Raw genomic sequence first — 14,565 nt, forward strand, 5'->3', positions numbered from 1 at the left:
CTCCAATAATCGGCTTCGCCACTAGGACCGGCCACGAGTGCTTCGGGGAGGTGCGATAGGCCTCCACCTCTCAGCAAGTGCTTCACTGCATAGCAACGCTTATGGGCGCCGCCATCTTTGGGGATAAAAATTGACGCTGCGTTCGTTTCGTGGATGCACGTGAATAATATTTATTGGATGTTCTCGTGTCATCCAGCGGTTAAGACAGCACCTATGACCTACTCATGCTCAGTAATGCACCTGCTCCTATTTTCCGCAAAAGCTATCTTGATTTCTATAAATATTTCTGACCCTTATCCCGAATTTCAAGGAATTAAATAACACAATTCGAGATTCTGGCAGGCTAATATAATATTGGAAATAATAATAAAATTCACGTTTCATGCTTTCCTGGAAGCTGCCATTTTGGATCCTCCCCTTTGCTATTACTATCCCAAAATTTAAAAAAAAAACAAAAAAAAACAACCACATATATCCCATGAAGTTCCCGGATGTATTTCCCTCCCTTTAGAGAATTAAAATGGCGTCTTTCTCCAATGTCCGTATGTCGCCGCCCTGTGTTATGTGAGATTCAATATGGCGATTCTTGTATTCCCGGATGGTGCGGACATATACGCATTCAAGATGGCTGCTTCATAAATACCCGGATGGGCCGAACCCTCGGCAAAAACGGCTCCGTTAAAAATCAAGAAACTTCCGTGTTACGTTCCTGGTACATTTTCCCGATTAAATCAAGTTTTATTAAATCGCCGGATAATAGAAATGCCCTACGCGAATTGCTGTACAGCCCCAAAATGGCGCCACCTGAAATCTCTAGCGGGTGGCGGTGACCGAAAAAGCAACCAAGATGGCGAACGCTGTACGTATCGGGAATCAAGATGGCGCTCACGTGCTCAATTACCCGGATGTTGAAGACAGGAACTGACAATGACGCATTAGGAATAAAGAAAGAACAAGCGGGCTGTTGTGACGCCGGTTTTTCAGCATGACCAAAGCCGTTGATCGAAGAAGCTGCAAAGATTGGTCTACTCAAGTTACCGGTTCAGCTGTTCAGTTACAAAAACACGGATCCGTAGGTGACTTATTTAAATTATCGCTATCGATTTTTTCTTGAATGGAGAAAGATGCTATTACGAGAACATACAGACATTAAAATAATATGATTTTAACAACTATTTTAGAAGTTTTCCTCTGGAGCTCGCCGGTCTCAATGCGCAGGCGCAGAGACCTCTCGCTGATAGGCCCTTCCCGGCTGCATCTGGGAAGACCCGGATGTGTTGGGTCTGTCCGCCCATGATAAGAAAGCGGTCTTTTTTTGCTTGTATCGCTTGCTTCCTGACTTGCGATTGTCTTCGGCTCTGCACACGTTGGCCTAACAATCAACCCCCGTAAATCCCGAAGGATTCATTTTGGAGTCTCACCTGCAGAGGGTTACGTTGCGCTGAAACCAGTTAAACTTTCCCAATAACCATCAGCCTAGTCCTCTGCATGGTTACTTGGAAGTAAGTTCAATGGGGCTTTTGTCCAAGTGAAGTCAATTCAGAGTTGAAAGCTTTGCATATTTATTATTATATAGTAGTGTAGGATTTTGGCGTGAAGCAGTAATTTAGAGGTACTGCGGCCTTAATATATCGAGAGAAAATAACTACCTGTATTTTGAATGGTTTCCTGCTTTATTTTTTACTATTGTTTCTCATCATTCAACACTTAAATTCCCAAAGGTAGGGGCTTTTAACCGAATGAATGAATGAATGAATATATATATATATATATATATGTGTGTGTGTGTGTGTAATATATATATATTACACATATGCACACATACACATATATATATTATTGATTTTTAAAAACAAACAAACAAAACATAAAAACATAAAACATCTTTTTTGAAAGCAGCTTGATCCCGGGTTACATCTCTTCGTACAGACACAAATTCAAATTCATGTTCATTTTATATACCATTCTATATCTTATTATCATTCTACATTTTCTATATAGCTTCTCTCCTCTTTTAACTTTCTTAATTTTATTTTATTTATTTCATCTCAATTCAGATAATTATACTTATATTCTTTGTCTGTCCTGTTTCCAGCTGTCTATTATCTTTTCTCATTAGACAAAATTTCTCCTGTAATCACTGATTGGAGTATGACGCCTTTATATCTTTCCCCTAAATTTATAACATTTAGTATAATACATAACTTCCATTCGGATTCTGCTTAGTACATTCTAAAGTTACACACTATATTTTAAAAAGAGAAAAAATTATAAATATATAATATAATTAAAACAACAATCCATACCAGTTCAAATCTATTGTTAAACACATTACTTTTCAAATAGTATCATACTAAATAGTATGATAGACACTAAATAGTAACCCCAGCAAGAGAAAGTGAAAAAATAAGAAAGTGTTAAAAGAAACAGCTTGTGTGTATTTGGATTGCTTGGTGACTTTGGGACTTTTGGAAATTATATTTGAATGACTAAAAACACTTGGGTGGTTGTTTGAATTTTTTTTTACAATGGCATCACTTGTGGATGAACTGAAAATGGAATTTAAAAAATATAAAGAAGAGGAACAAGAAGGGAAGGGCTCTGTTGGCTCTGTTTTTCAATTCTTAAAAATGGCGATTTGTACTTATGAGAAACTACAAGAAAAGACTGCGCAACAAGAAGATTGGGACAAAGAAGAAGCCATCTTTGACGAACAAGTAACTTTACTTAGGGAAGAAAGGGGAAAGGGGGGAAAGAGAATGGAGACTTTAAGACCCCAAAAAACAACCAAAAAAGGGAAAAATAAGATGAAAAGTGGATATAATGTTAGAAAGCAACAGAAAAGGGGAACACAGAAGAGGGAAATGGAGGTGGAGAGACAAGGGGGTAAAAAGGGCAGAGAGAAGAAGCAAGGGAGGAAGGAAGGGAAGAGAAGCTACAAAGATGTGGAGCAAGATGTAAAGAAACAAGACTTATTTAGAGATAATGGGTAAAAATTTAACTGAAAAAGTGATTCTGCAAAGGTACATAAGATTGTATTGTTATATTTGTATTAGAAATAATGTTAGAAAATTGGAAACAACATATGATTAAAAAGTGGGATAAAATACTCAGTGTAATTCAGTGAAACTTTTGTGAACAAAATAAATGAAATGAAATAAATGAGAGAATTGAACTAGGAAGGAATGGGAACATTTTAATGATATAATGTTTTAAAATATGACTGAAGTGGGGGGGGGGGAGTAACTATGGAAAGTTTATAAGTGTTCCCATAGAAGTATGATATATATATATATATTTCTTGCTGAAGACCAAATCCATATATATTTAGGATCAGGAGGTACAATACCTGGAGAGAAATAGGGACCCTTATGAGTTCAAAATAAATAATAATTTTGCTTTGTAAATTGAATTCAGGAGTTTTTCTTCCTTAATAAGTCTTTTTGTGATTTTTTTTCTGTTTAATTTGCACTTTCTTTTTTCCCATACTTTCTTAGTATATACTACTAAAGTTCTTTTGTTTTATTTTTTATTTTTTGTAATTTTCATTGGGCAAGTTTTTGAATCACCATAGCTCAAATTGGCTAACTTACAGAATGCATCCAACATCTGGGACCGATGACTTGTGGGATTGAACTTTGGCAAAATTTTGGCTGCTTCAAATGCTGCTGTGTAGCCATGCTATGGTCAATTGCAGTCACGTAACTGTCCAAAATGAAAGATCAACACTAAGATTCAGAATGTAACTTATTTTAAAAAATAATTTTAAACAACAGAAACTACAAATGGGAACAAGGAGTGGGCTAAATTATAAAGTTGATTCATTTCAATCCCACTATCATGCAAAAGCTTTTTTATATCTTTGGTTGCTTTTATTGTCACCTTTTTTCTGTTTGTTTTATAAAGAGATTGTGACAAGATTGCAAATTGTACCTTTGAAAAGGTTAGGAAACCAAGTCGGATGGCCCAATACAGCTTTGTTAAACAAGTTTTGATTAATTCTCCTTAACTGGTTGGGCATATTTTCTTTTCCTGCTTTATGCCTGCACTAATATTTTATCGTGCTTATGCATAGTATATACTATCTAAATAACATCCTAATGCAAACACAAGAATTTCTCAAATAATTTGCCCTTCTTTGTTTCTCCATTCTGAAATATTTGTTTCCCCTCTTTTAAATATTATGCTTTTTTGGGTTTCCCCTCTAAAGTTGAAAATCACCCATCTGGAGGTATGGATGACTGCTAAGTATGTGACATCTAGCATAAAAAGTGTAGGGAGAAACTATTGCAGATTGCTGTAAGCCAGGGGTCTTCAAACTTGACAGCTTTAAGACTTGTGGACTTCAACTCCCAGAATTCCTCCTCCAGTCATGTTAGCTCAGGAATTCTGGGAGTTGAAGTCCACAAGTCTTAAACTTGCCAAGTTTGAAGATCCTTGCTGTAAGCATTCATCTGCTACTGTAGGCTGAATACATTTCTGTTTTCACATCAAGTTATGCTATGTGTCATTACTTTAACATAAGTTGTATTGGTTACCCATTTCTTATAGGAAAAATGCCACAGTATATAACTGATATTTGATTCCAGGTGCAATTCAAAGTGTTAGTCATTACCTAGAGACACCTTCATGGCAATCTGAGGGATTATCTCCAGTTGTCTCCGCCCACCTGGTAGGCTCAGGAAGGGTAGGTGTGCTTCAGGTATCTTAAATACTGTCATCTTGTGGGATTATGAAAATGTGTCTTCTCTATCACAGTCTGCCTTGGGGAAAAAGCATTAACCGGAGATACAGCTTTCACTCTCCAGATTTCTCTCCTAGTCACTGGGAGTTGGGTGGCATATAAATTTAATCAATCAACGGTGTTCTGTATGTCCCTTAAGACCTGGCTGTGCTCCTAGGCCGCAAGTTAGAGTAATTGTGTTTTAATTATATATGCTTTATATTTTGTAAATATCTCAGTATTTTAGTTGGGTGACGTTAGTGCTCTAGTTGCACAGAAATTTTGTTGAGGTTTTTCTATGGACACATATACTGTATTTTAGTGAAAACAGAGGAGCAAATATTTTTTTTTGTTCAGCTGAAATATGGGCTTGACCTCTGATATATTGCAGAATAAAATAGTTCTCTTTTTAAAACACACACACTCATGATTCCACTGCAAAAGTTTATGTATTTATAAATAGTTTATTAGGTATGAAGTAATTGTACTTTTGGCTTGTGCTGTGCCAAATTTCATTATAGTTCTGTCACATCACTTTCTGTCCAAGTCTGTACTTTACCTGAGGATACTTTGAGATTAATTTCCCTATACAAGACGCTTATTTCCTCAACCAGAGCATTTAAAAAATATTTATATCCTATGCTCAACAAGATTTTAGAAAGCTAGCAACAGATCTCTTTTGCAAAACACAAATCCACTGAAGATAACTTAATGTGCTGGGACAATAATTGTGACTGGTTTTTTCTCCTTAAATATGAGTCAGATATTGAAGTATTAAAATAAATGGCAACCATTCATTGACACTTACAGGCTAGAAAAAGCCATGAATAGAAATTGAAAGATTAAGGTTACAGCCCTGTAAAGTAGGGCTCCAGCAGATCTGAAATCACAGCTTATATTGGTAGGGGAAAGACAAGACAAAGCACTAATTGATGTTAGAAAGGTGAAATGGAGGTTTGGAAGAAAACATCAACTGGAAATTCTAACGGTAATTCAAGGAGCCTGAGAAGGCTATGGCAAATCAATCCCAGGCCATCCTGAATGAAGCTGATTTTCCAGATACCTTTCCGTTTCAGACCTAGCTATGGAACGGGAACTACCTTAGTGACCTTGTGGGGTGACCTGCACTGAGGAAAAGACAGGGAGTGCAACACAGGTAGGGCACTTGGCGTTTTGAACCACTGCTAATGTATTGAATGAAGGTCAGTAAACAGCCTTGGTCCAGACAAGATGGAGATGCTGTTTGTGGATGATGCATCTGTCCAGCTGAGTGGTGCCCTACCTAAAGAAGCAGGTTCACAATTTTGGGGTGCTCCTAGACCTATCCCTGCCACTTGATGCCTTCATGTAGTTTTATTAGCTTTGGTTTATAAGCTTTGGTTTTATTAGCTTTGTTTTATTAGATTTGGTTGATTTACCAACTGTGACCTTATTGGACAGTTTTTATAACAGTTATTCACAGACTGGTAATTATGGATCATTGCAATACATTGCACAGAGGCTGCCTCTGAAAATGATCTGCAAACTTCAATTAGTTCAAAATAAAGCAGTTACCAATAGAGGAGAATATTTGCAGCTCAGAGTTGGAATGATGCTCTCTTGTTCATAAAGCAGCTGGACTGCTTAGTCCAGGGTCCCCACCACCGGTCCGTGGACCGGACACCGTCCACGGAACAACTCCTACCGGGCCGCTGGTTGCTGGCGCCGCCATCTTTTTGACAAAAAGTGCTTCTGGTGAGCTTTCCGGGTAAGCTCACTGGAAGCACTTTTCATCAAAAGATGGCGGCGCCAGCGCTCGTGAGCTTTTCCGGGTAAAAGCCATTTCTACCGGAAAAGCTCACGAAGCGATAGCGCCATCTTTTTGATGAAAAAGTGCTTCCAGTGAGGTCACCGGAAGCACTTTTTCATCAAAAAGATGGCGGAGCCCACCTGATGCTGGTACCGGGCGCGGCGCCCAGCTGATGCCGGTACCGGGCCGCAGCATAAAAAAGGTTGGGGATCACTGGCTTAGTCCACGGGTGTCAAACTTGATTGTGTCACGTGACGCATTGCAACGTGACATTTTTTGCCTTTGTGGAGCCTGGGTTGGCATGGCCTGAACATGACTTAGCGGGATTGACTTGATGTGAATTTAGTGAGCCCGGTTCTTTGTGATTTACACAATCCGCCAGTCCATTTCTGATCTCAATTCAAAGTGTTGATTTTAAGGCACTAAACTGCTTAGGAATAGGTTTAGGTGAAGGAGTGCTTCCTCCTGTATGACTTCAAGATTATCAATTGAAGGCCTTCACTCGGGCCTCTCACAAAGTAGCTGAGCCAAACCTCTGCAAAGGGCAAAGACTATTCTGTGGTGGCATTCCATTCCTAGAATTTCCTCCCCAGAGTATCTTGATTGGTTCCCATTAGTAACATCATTTTGGTGCCTAGGTGAATACCTTCGTATCTTCCTAGCTTTGTAACTGCTTTTAATGTATCTCAATTCTTATTCATTCATTCATTTCCTACAGCCGGTCAATGACTCTGGGCAGTTTACAATTCAAAAAAATACAATTAAGCCATTAAAAACATCTCAAAACAATAAATAAACAAAAACATCCAAAATAAACATACATAGCAGCTGAGTTATTTGACCACTTAGCAATGCCGCTAGGAAAAGGGCCCTTGACACATTCAAGGCTCCAGGAACATAGCCAGATTTTTAGGGCCTTACAAAAATCTAATTGTCAGAGCATGTTCCATAAAGCAGGGGCCACTCTGGAAAAAGCCCATCTTCTAGTCCCCGCCAGCCGATGTTCTTTGGCTGATGAGACTTGGATATTGTTTCAGTTTTTGAATAATAGCTGTCTAGTTTATATCATGTTTATAGTTTATTTTATGTTTTTATTTAAATTGCATTTTAATGTGTTTTATTATACATTTCCCAGAAAGCTCCAGCTGTTGGCTGGTTCATACATAATAAATAGTGAAATGTGTTAAAAAATAAAACATGTAATCATTTTTTTTTTTTGCAAAATACTTTGGAATTCTTTTACTAATTCATTTTTAAATTTAAGTTGGCTCCTCAAAGCACTTCAGTTCCCCTCTCATTTTTTAAATTTTCCATACAAATGTGCAATATTCATGTAAATACTATAATTGAAATATACATTTTTGGATTGCAATTTTAAAAATGTATAATATTCCTAATTTAATCCAGGATATTATCCTATATATTATTATATAGTTGTCCGTGTGGAGACCTTAGTTCCCATAGATACATGCAATACTGTGGCTAACTTTCTCACCATAGTAATATATTGCTTGGTCCTTCTTTTTAGGTCCCCCTTAAGGATAGTGTGCTTGAGTTTGGTAGTCCATTCTGGTTTTGCATAATACACAATAGCAATAGCACTTAAATTTACATACTGCTTCACAGTGCTTTACAGCCCTCTCTAAGTGGTTTTACAGAGTCAGCATATTGCCCCCCAACAATCTGTGTCCTCATTTTACCCACCTCAGAAGGATGGAAGGCTGAGTCAACCTTGAACCTAGTGGGATTCGAACTGCCAGATTGCAGGCAGCCAGCAGTCAGCAGAAGTAGTCTGCAGTACTGCACTCTAACCACTGTGCCACCATGGCTCTTGCATAATGCACAAGGTTATTATATATTTGCCTAGTTTGTAGATCATGGTGTACATGCAACAAATTACAGTAGCATGATTCATCTATGTTTCAGTGTGGTATACAAATTTGGGCACTTGGGTGAGTGAGTCAGAAAATCATTGTTCAGTGAATTATGAATAAGTGTTATGCAAACACAGCCTCAGTATTATTCAATTCAAATCAAGGTTGATTGTGCAAGGATGATCTTCTCTTAGAAGTCCACGACCTACTCTCTTTTTTCTGTACCCTCTTCTGCCAATTGTATCTTTCATTCTCACTCCACTCTCAAATGTTTTGAACCTTTGTTCAATCATTCTGTAACTCTTGAGTGTTGTTTCTGGTGGGCTGGGTAGGGGAAAGCAGGTTGGTTATGAAGAGACATCCACGTCTCTCCAAAATTAGAATTGATGGAAAAGAAAAGAATATATTGTGTTCACTGATCAAAATAGTACATACTTTTGGTAGTAGTGTTTGCTGACCTCAAATGGAAATATATGAAAACTTCTGATTCAATTGGGATAAACTAAAATTTAGAAATAATATATAAATATTAAAGTGCTAAAAATGTAAAGTGTTATAATCATTAAATCATAATATTTTACCAAAATAAAGGCAAAAACAAAAATGTACTGACTTATTGTTTTAGATTGGAGTACACTTTTCTTTTTTTGGTAAATAACATAAAATAATATAAAAATTGTCAGAAGAAATGAATTTAAATTAAGTGCAGGTGATGAATTTCATCATAACATTAGCAGTACAGGAACACATGACCTGTGATTTCAACTCTTCCAGAATGGCAGGGACAAAGCCACTCTTTGAAGTGGATTTGTTGGTATCTCCCTTTCAACGAGAGGATGAAAATAGTGTGGAATTATGTTGGTGTAAACAAGTTTATTTATTTATTATATTGATGTTCACACTCGGGAGAAGATGCTCGGAGCATTCTCTCTGCAAATCAATATGTTAATTGCTTTGGGGTAACTTTTTTAGCTTTGGGGAAACCCAAAGAATTCAGGGTTGTTTTAGATGGATCATTTTATAATTTTGCTTCCAATGTCATTTCCCAGGCTGAGCAAAAATGAACTAATAATCCGAAGGTAAGCTTGCTGTGATATTTGCCACCTTATTGATAATCGGGGTTCATTCAGCTTTTAATAGAAAATGTGTTGCTAATGTCTCATCACTTCAACTGGGTGCTTCTCTACTTGCTCCTTAGCAGTTCATCCCTTCTGTTTTGAATCTCACATAATTTTTAAATGAATTATATTTTTGTTATTGATTCAGATACTGCAGTAAAATGTAGGAATGGGGCATTATGTAATAGTATTGAGCTACAACATAATAATGAAAAAGCTGGATGCTGTAGTTGAGCAATATTGGGACATCTGTAAGTTTCAAAGACCAAGAAAATTAAAATTCCTGAGCCATGAAATTCCCTGGGTGATTATGCCACCCCTTTTTGAATAAGCAGTTTGAGTGGTTGCAAGCATACAAATATATACTCCCCTCGGCTTAGAGAAAAGATATACAGTACCTGGGCTCAAGAAGACTTCCAGTTGATACTTCTGATCAGGAGGACAACCAGGTGTTTCCTGAATAAAAATCCCCAGAACCTGAAGATAGTATTCATTAGGAATAGGGATCTATAAACCCATTGGTGCATGGACCATTCTTTACCCATAGCAACTGAGTTTAGGTGGTTTGTGACTGACCCGAAACATTTGTGTTTGGCCCAGATACCAAAATGAGTTGTTTTGTCCTGAATTATGGATTGAAAGCAGAAGAGCACGAAAAATGGAAGGACATTGGTGAAGGAAGAGGAGGGGGAGGGGCTATAGCAGAGGGGAAAACAATTAGGGAGATCAAAGGGGGCCAGCTGGTTATCACCCTGGGATTTGATGTGTGGAGAGAAGTGGTGATGTATCCCGGTTTTGTCTTGCATTCCCTGCACTCTCCGGGTTCTATGAACCTTTTGTATTGGATGGACCATCCAAAATGGTGATCAGAATTTCAGAGTGGATTTTTTTCCTATTTGAACCAAATAGGCAATGTATTGTATTTTCTGGGTTTAGTTTTGTTTTTTGTATTCCATAATTGGAAGCATTTTCCTGATGCTTGGCTAGGTGGCAGTATCTAGCTGTCTTGGAGTGATCTCACAAAAATAGATAGGTTTGGATACATCTAGTACTTGGATGAAAAGAATCCCAGGACTATATATAGCACATTGCTTTGTGGGACCTGATGGGGTACATCTCATGTAAGTCATGTTGCCAGTCAAACTACAAGGCAGTGGCGAGCAAATTCCATGCTATTGGCAGGAAAACCTCAGGCCTGGTCAATATGGTCATTAGGAGCCAAGCTTGATGTAGAAATAATCTTTTTTCCCCATGTAAATAATGAACAGTTATTACCAAATTAATAAACAACATTGGGTGCAATACCAAAAAATTTTTTGAACGGTGTTTAGAAAATCTGCATTGACAAAATTTCCACCTGTCATTACAAAAGACCACACTGCTTGGATACTATACCAATTAATTACAAGATCCTAGGTTCTTGGGAAGAACTTGACGTGTATGAAAGCCACTAGGTAAAAAATTAGCAGCTGTGATTTCACACTGTTGTGTAGAATATTAATTGAACTTTTCCCCCACCTGAATCTCTTCCCAACTCTAAATTACTTCTGAAATGTCTTTTAAATAATGTCATAGATTTATTTCTAAGACAGTGCAGTAGATGTATGAGAGCAACTTGTTTGCAAGAAAGACTGGAGAACAGAAAGTTTTGTAGCCTGAGCTTAAAGAGCTCTCTAGGCTTACTATTCAGCACTTGCTGTCTCCATGGTCACAAAACAGAAGATCAGGGGAAGGAAACAACCCTACCCCCCCATTTCCCCCACTAAGCAGTGATGTCACCAATAGCCAATCCTGACACTACAGCTGTTTCATAACAGTAAACGCTAGAATTGTGAGTACGTGAGCTGCCAAGAAAACATGCTGGGCCTTTGCTTGAGTAATCTCATGCTGTTTGAGCAGGAGAGGGAGGATGAGTGTTTTCAGCAATGCAAAATGTCACCAAGCTTTCAGGTTTCTAAGAGAAAAGTTTAACTGAACCCACTCACTTCCTGTGCGGCATTAGTGGAGAAAGTATCCAAGCCCACCCTGGGCAGTAAATTCATCTTGGGAAACTAATCAGCTGTGTCATCCATTTCATGCTCTCTTCTTGTTTCTTGCAAGCTATTCTAGGAGGAATGGGACTCCATTCGTATGGCCAGACTAGCAAAGCCAGTGAATAAATAATGGAAAACAAAGCATTTGTATCAGTGGCGGTCATTTGGCAGCGGTGCAGAGAGCGAGACTCAAGACTTTGAAAAAGACAGCTATGAAGTCAGAAGACAACAAGCCATTCTTGCATGTGACTGGAGGCCTGCTGCTTTGCATACTAGCGGTGGCTTCAGGAATTTTTGATGGCGCTCACACAGATACTGGCTACGAGCATTACGCTGAACCAGTGGTGCCTGGAATGCCAGCTTTCCTTGCTATGCCAGCGAATTGCTTAATCAATTTGGCTTACGTACTTCTGGGTTGGTACTGGTGGCCATCAGGTGACAAGGGTAGGCAGACTTACTTTCAAGAGGTCTTTGCCCTCATGGCACTTTTATATGGGCCTACACAATGGGTCCGGCTGTGGACACAGCATCATTGGGCCGCTGTGTTAGACCAGTTGTTAACACTACCAATTTTTGCTTGGGTCATTATTTGGTGCCTTTTTCTTGAAAATGGGTGGGAACCATATGTTTTTCTAGCCATAGAAGTGACTTCACTGACTAGTTATGCCCTGGCATTGCTTCACACACAAGGTTTTGAGTTGGCATTGAGTGGACATATAATTGCTGTTCTTTGGAGAATACTGAAAGTGCAAAAACATTTTGGCGATGCCAGTTCCATCTGGATTATAGTTCTAGGGATGATGTGTTGCTTTGGTTTTGTAAGCCTCAAGGTGTGGGATCGGGAACTGGCCCAGTGGGCATTCTTCTCTCGACTCACTGGCCATTTTTGGTCCAAGGTATGCGATGTGCTGCAGTTCCACTGTGCTTTTCTCTTCCTTACCTTAATGAGCAGATACCGGCTAAGCTCAGTGAAATAATCTATAACTTCAATGAACAGTCTGAATCAAAGGAGAAACAGTACGAGAACATACTGTTATGCACTGTTATGCAGTGATGGGCTGCTGCGTGGTCACACGGGTTCGGATGAACTTGTGATCATTGGCTGGGCCCGCCCACCTCTCCCTGCGCTATCCTTTCCATATATAACTTTCTGGCTTGTTCCCCCACGCCCACACTGCCCAGCTGAGTTCTGCACTGCCCCTGCTGTACTCACTGGAGCTGCCTGAGTAGATTAACTGCATGTTTGAAGATCCATTTCAGTCCCAAAGGGGTGCAAGCAAGTGCTCACAACCAGCAAACCGGTTGGTAACTTAAGTGCAGCCCACCTCTGCTGTAACGTGGTTTGAAAGGGGGAAAAAAAGTCTGCTAAAATATGCCAGTTTCTTCAAAAAGCTATTGAGCATAGTTGGTGAATTCCACACAGTATCACCCAGTTTATTTTCTGTTGAATAGAATGCTGTTTTTAAAACCATATAGGAGAGAGAAAAGTTGCTGATTTATACAGTAGTCCTCAACTTACAACTGATTGTTTAGTGACTCCGTGAAGCGACAATAACATTGTAAAATCACATACAACTTGCTGAACAATCACCTTGCTTAGCAACAGAAATTCTGGTCCCAATTGTGGTTGTAAGTCAAGGGACTACCTGTAAAATAATTCCATTAGAAAAGTCCTTTCAGCCAATTGGCAGTTTCTGATGGAATACTATGAAGGTTGCATTTCCAAGAGGCCAGTATCTACGGCTTTTACATGGCAGTTTGTTGACAATTCCATACAACCACACTAAGGTATAAGATCAGAACCTTTGAAGCACAACTTGTTACAGAGGTGCAGATGGCATGGCAGTATCATCTTTAAAAGGGGGGGAGGGCTTGCCATACTTTGTCACTGATGAGTCAATAACAATGTATGTTTGGCATGCAAAGATTCAACCCTTGGAATCCCTAGGTCCATGTGGAGAAAGACCAGTCTCAATCTAGGGGAACTGCTCCAGAGCATGATTTGAACGAGAGGGATTATTTGAGAAGTCATTTTCCTTTTATTCTGAATAGCTGGCTTTGCAGGGTCACTGTACCTCAGTTGCTTTCTTTTTCTTTAGGCCTGTGCAAACTGATTTCCTGAGCCCACAGTTAAGTTGGCTACAGGAATATACAGCTAGTTCTCAACTTATGACCACAATTGGGCCCAACATTTATGTGGTTAACTTGAGAATTTGTTAAGTGTGTTTTGCCCCATTTTACGACATTTCTTGCCACAGTTGTTAAGGGAATCAGGCTTCCCCATTGACTTTGCTTCTCAGAAGACTGCAAAAAGTGATCACATGACCCTGGGACCTGCAAAGTATGAACCAGTTGCTAAGCATCTGAATATTGTTCACATGATCATGGGGTTGCTGGAAAGATTGTAAATGGTCATAAGACACTTTTTTCAGAAGCTCAATGTGTAACTTTGAACAGTCACTAAATGAACTGCTGTAAGTCAAAGACTACCTGTATACTTTTATCTAGGAACTTAGTTTAGGGTACATAGCTCTTCCTCTTGTATCCCTTCCCATCATCAGGGTTTGGGCTGAAACAGACTGGCCAAAGCCACACATTGAGCTTCCGTGGCTAAGAATGAATTTGAACTTTCATCTCTGTCCTTTGTCCAAAGTTTAACCTTTTCCTAACAACTTCTCCCTTCACAGTATTGCAATGCAATTATTCAGCATGATTAATATTTAGCATAGTTCAGTTTTGAATAGAAACATGTTACTGCGATGTTGAACTACATTCCTAAAACACATAATGGCTCCATCACAACTGCAGCATAGCCAAAAAAATTCATTGTCAATGAACAAAACTTACCCTTCTGACATATAGATGTTTTCCATTTTTTTCTTTCCCATCTCTTTATTATAATCAACCAAATGTAAATTTGGGTTTTTTAAATTTTTCTCTTTCACTGTGTATAGCACTACTTTCTTCCTCTTAATGTTGTGGTTTTCTGAATTAAACAAGAACAATTATAAAACATACCACTTTGATA

The 14,565-nt window shown here is 38.8% G+C and overlaps 1 protein-coding gene across 2 annotated transcripts; it reads left to right on the plus strand.

Annotated features, from left to right (window-relative positions):
• Positions 1-1,084: 1,084 nt before the first annotated feature.
• TMEM187 (transmembrane protein 187) lies at positions 1,085-14,550 on the plus strand. Of its 2 annotated transcripts, XM_087956885.1 has the most exons (3): positions 1,085-1,502; positions 9,436-9,465; positions 11,605-14,550. In XM_087956885.1, exon 3 carries the CDS (start codon positions 11,750-11,752, stop codon positions 12,512-12,514), a length of 765 nt encoding a protein of 254 aa, XP_087813011.1. In that variant the 5' UTR covers positions 1,085-1,502; positions 9,436-9,465; positions 11,605-11,749; the 3' UTR covers positions 12,515-14,550. The 2 variants fall into 2 exon arrangements, with proteins under 2 accessions (XP_087813011.1, XP_026531972.2); XM_026676187.2 differs by lacking the exon at positions 9,436-9,465.
• Positions 14,551-14,565: the final 15 nt, after the last annotated feature.

This window comes from Notechis scutatus, chromosome 2 (assembly GCF_049901735.1).
Source record: "Notechis scutatus isolate UNSWTSFEM ecotype Mainland chromosome 2, rNotScu1.2, whole genome shotgun sequence".
In the NCBI taxonomy this organism is placed as follows: Eukaryota; Metazoa; Chordata; class Lepidosauria; order Squamata; family Elapidae; genus Notechis; species Notechis scutatus.